The following is a 4,126-nucleotide window of genomic DNA, read 5'->3' as shown; positions in this document are numbered from 1 at the left end:
TGAGCTGTACATCTGGGAAGTCAGTACAGAAGACAGTGCAAGGGGCAAGAGCAGAGGCTGGGGCTGTGGATGCCCTTGGGAATTATAAGGGCCGAGGGTTAGAGACCTTCATAAAGATCTGGAGAGCCAGAGGCTCGTAGAGAGCATTAGCAGAAACAACAATCACAGACCGGATGCAAGAAGCCGGACCGTTTGGAGAGTTGACGATGGCTTGCCAGCCACCAGAGCACCAGGGCTGCATGCTGAGGCGGCGCCAGCATCATTCAGTTCTTCTGTGAGGGCACAGAAAGCTGGGGCTGAAAATATCGTTAGTTCCAGCAACACGGAGGTCAGATTGCTGCTCACACTGCTCCTCCCACGGCCCTTCTTTGGTTTTATGTTTTGGTGTTTCATTTTGAGACAGACAGGATCCCTCTGTCGTCTGAACAGGACTTCAACTCCTGCGCTCAAAGCACGCCTCCTGCCTCAGCATTCACTGTGCGGGGACTGTAGACCTGCACCACTGGACCCCTCTAGCCTGCCCTTGTTGGAAGGACCTCATCTTTCCCTGGCTCTGGCCCAGCACCTTGCTCTGCCCTGTCGTGTATCCTCCCCTCAGACCAGGCACCCTACCCTTCTGCACGTCCTCTTGGCTTTATGTCTCTCCGGGCTGAAGTCACCACTCTGTCCCAGAGGCTGCCATTCCACTGACTTGACTCCCACCTGGGTTCTGGCTAGTCCAGTTCAGCGACTACCATGGACCCTTTAGACTGAAACCCGAATGTACAAAAATCTCCATCCTCAGGCTTGGGGCACAATAAGGCTCTCCCACTCTCCCCTCCAGCACGCCTTCCAGCTACCTGCTCTTCCGACTCTTCCTGGAATGTATCAGGCATACCCTCAAGAAGGCGTGATCCTATACCCTCTGCCCAGATCTCCGAAGATCTTCTGAGACTTTCTAAATGTAAGCACCCCCACCAGCCTCCATTATGCTGCGTTTTATTGCTTAAGGGTGGTGTGCCTGTCTTACCCTGGTGCTGGTTAGTTTTATGTCAAGTTGACATAAACTAGATTCGTCTGAAAGGAGGCTCTAAGGCATTTTCTCAACTACTGGTTGATTTGGAGGGCCCCGTGCATTGTGGGTAGTGCCATCCCTGGGCTGGTGATCCCGGTTTCTATAAGAAAGCAGGCTGAGTCAGCCACAGGGATCAAACCAGTAAGTAGAACCCCTCCATGGCTGTCTCTGTATCGGCTCCTGCCTCCAGGATCTTGTCCTGTTTGATTTCCTGTCCTGACTTCCTTCAGTGATGAACAGCGATGTGGGAGTGTAAGCCAAATAAATCCCATTTTCCCCAGCTTGTTTTTAGGTTGTGGTGCTTCATTGGAGCACTAGAAACCCTAACTAAGACAGACCTAACCAGGAAGGATTAGGAGAACAGGAACTGTCACCCTGTCTGTCACCACTGTGTCAAAAGCACCCTTTGAGATGGCTGTGGTAGAGGCTCACATTGCGTTGTCTGAGTGATTGAAGGGAGTAGGGAGTGGAACAGGCTGGGGAGAGGACAGCCAGCATCACCTGGTAGGGATGTGCTGGGAGACCATCTCTCCAGTCTTCTAAGCTCGACTCCAAAGGCCATGGTCCTACCTTTGGAACCCTCTGAACCTTCACAGCCAAGCAGTCCTCCTGGGACAAGAAGCCACAACCAAGGAGGAGAGAATTGGATCTTGGGTCACATGGGCCTAGCAGGGTAGGTCTTACTTACCTTCAGCCTTATTTGTCTAAGCTGTGTGCTCACTGTCTTCTTCTTCTTCTTCTTCTTCTTCTTCTTCTTCTTCTTCTTCTTCTTCTTCTTCTTCTTCTTCTTCTTCTTCTTCTTCTTCTTCTCCTCTTCCTCCTCCTCCTCCTCCTTCTTTCTCCTCTTCCCCCTCCTCCCCCTTCTTCCTCCTCTTCATCTTCCTCTTCTTCTTGTCTTTGCTCGCAGGCCTCCTTGTCTATGTTCACTGTGCCTCGTTTCTCTCCTCTGCACATTAGCTGACACGTACACTCAATGAAGCCATCTCAAGAGGGTTCCCCAAAAGGATGACACATGGGTGGGCTAGAACAGACCTGGGAGAGCACTGTTCGATCTGTGGTGTGCCCTACCCATCCCCTATCCACACAGCAACACATCTGTGTTCTGTCCTAGCCCACCTTTGAGAGGGAAAGACCACATCCCTGAATATGATGGCCCATGTAGAACAAGTGGCATGGATTTGAGATTGGACACAGAAAACACGCGCGCACACACACACACACACACACACACACACAAAAGGGACACTGCTTTTTAAGCCAGTTAATTGGAGAAGTGCACCTTAGTGGCTTCTAGGAAGGAGTTTCCACCTACCCTCTCTGGGCCCCGGGCACTCACCCTACTGCTACATGGACTCCCTGGGAACCTTGCCACAGTCTGTGCTAGTCAAAGCTTTGTCAAGTTGACACAAGTATTATTTGGGAAGAGGAACCTCAATTGAGAAAATGCTTCCATCAGATTTCCTGTAAGCAAGTGTGTAGGGCATTTTCTTGATTAATGTTGGCAAGCCCAGTCCACAGTAGGGTTTCTGGTGTCACATTTGGGTAGGTGGTCCAGCGGTGTATAAGAAAGCCATGAATAAACAAGCCAGTAAGCTGCATTCCTCCGTGGCTTCTGCTTCAGTCCCTGCCTCCAGGTTTCTACCTTGAGTACCTGCTCTGAGTTTCCTCAGTGATGGACTGTGACCTGAGAGTCGGAAGCTGACATAAATCCTTTCCTACCCAACTTGCTTTTAATCATGTGTTTTCCCTGCAATGAAAACCTTAACTAAGTCATAGTCCAGCAAGTGGCCTTGGACATCAGTGCTGGAGGATCCCCAAACCTTCATCATGTGCCCCCACCATCCCATGTCAGCCACCACTTTCTCAAAGTAGATTTCACTTCCAATCCCCATTTGCTAAATCTCTCTCCTAAAAACGATGCAGGGGCGCGGGGAGGAGGGACGGTGGATTAAAGCAGATTACAGATGTTACAGAAGCTGTCTAGACTCTGAGCACCAGGTGGGAGTCCAGCAGGAGGGTGGGAAGCAGCCCAGCTCCTCCCGAGTCCCCGTGCCTAGCCTGGTTAAAAAGAGCTGTGTGTCTCTTGTCTCAGCCCATCAGGGATTCCCATGTGAGGCTGGGCCTCACAGGGAATGTAGAGGCACCCATGGGGTCCCTCAGGAAAATGAGCAGCTCCTTCAAGCATGGCTCACTCAAGAGCTCCACTTCGGGGTCCCAGAAGGTGAGTGAATTTTGCTTGATGCCCAAGGGCAGATGGGCAGTGGGGTAGAGGGACACGGGTCTCTGTTATGCGTGAGTGTTGCTCTAGTGAACTCTTGCCTTCCAGTGTGTGTGTGTGTTGAGTGTTTTGTTTGTATATGTGTTGTGTGTGGATTGTGTGGATTTTGTGTGTCTGTAGGGTGTGTATGTTGTGTACATATACTGTCTTCTACATCAAACTCCCTTCTTAGGAGGTGGCCCCACATTTCCTGTCTCTGTCCCCTGCTTTCACTCAGAATGCTGCACAGATACCTTTGGTCAGTGTCCCCACAGACATCCTTTGTCTACACCACAGGGAACCACATAAGGGCTCCTATGTGGCCGACTTGCCCCCCTGCTTTGTTCTGTTCGCAGATTCATAAAATTACCGAGGAGACTTGTGAATAATTGATGCCCGCAGTGTGGGCCTTGCCTTCAGGGTATAGAGTACACCAAAGGAAGTGGAGTAATGGCGTTTCTAACCGGGGGAAGGGTGCCCTGAGTGAGATCTGAGCTGGGCCTGGGTTCTGTGACCTCAGAGTAGGCTGTGTGGAAGTCCCCTTCTGCAAAAGCACCTATTGGGTCTGTTAGGCTCATGCGTCTGCTGTCCAAGGTGACTACACACTAGCCTAGGAGTGAGTGTCCCTAGCTGCCTTGGATTTCAAGAAGGGGTCCTTTGGATCCAGGTTACCATGACCCATGCACTGGGCACTGGAAACCTGACTGAGAGTGACCAGAGATGAAGAAAACCAGACACAAGTAACTGTAAAGCCGGGATCCAGTGGGCCCTGACCTCAGAAGGAGGCCACACTAGCAGCTTGGATACTCTGTGTG

At 51.2% G+C, this 4,126-nt stretch overlaps 1 protein-coding gene across 2 annotated transcripts in view; it reads left to right on the top strand.

Annotated features, from left to right (window-relative positions):
• The first annotated feature begins 3,200 nt into the window (after nt 1–3,200).
• Nucleotides 3,201–4,126, top strand: part of Trpm1 (transient receptor potential cation channel subfamily M member 1) — a 118,830-nt gene continuing 117,904 nt past the window's right edge. For both annotated transcript variants that reach the window (XM_087901593.1, XM_087901592.1), the window contains exon 1: nt 3,201–3,275. In XM_087901593.1, the coding sequence (XP_087757719.1) occupies nt 3,201–3,275 (75 nt within the window). The remainder of the gene's footprint in view (nt 3,276–4,126) is intronic.

Source organism: Myodes glareolus, chromosome 24 (assembly GCF_982192425.1).
Source record: "Myodes glareolus chromosome 24, mMyoGla1.1, whole genome shotgun sequence".
Lineage (NCBI taxonomy): Eukaryota > Metazoa > Chordata > Mammalia > Rodentia > Cricetidae > Myodes > Myodes glareolus.
Note: the sequence above shows the minus strand (reverse complement) of the source record. Positions and strands in the feature narration are given on the sequence as shown.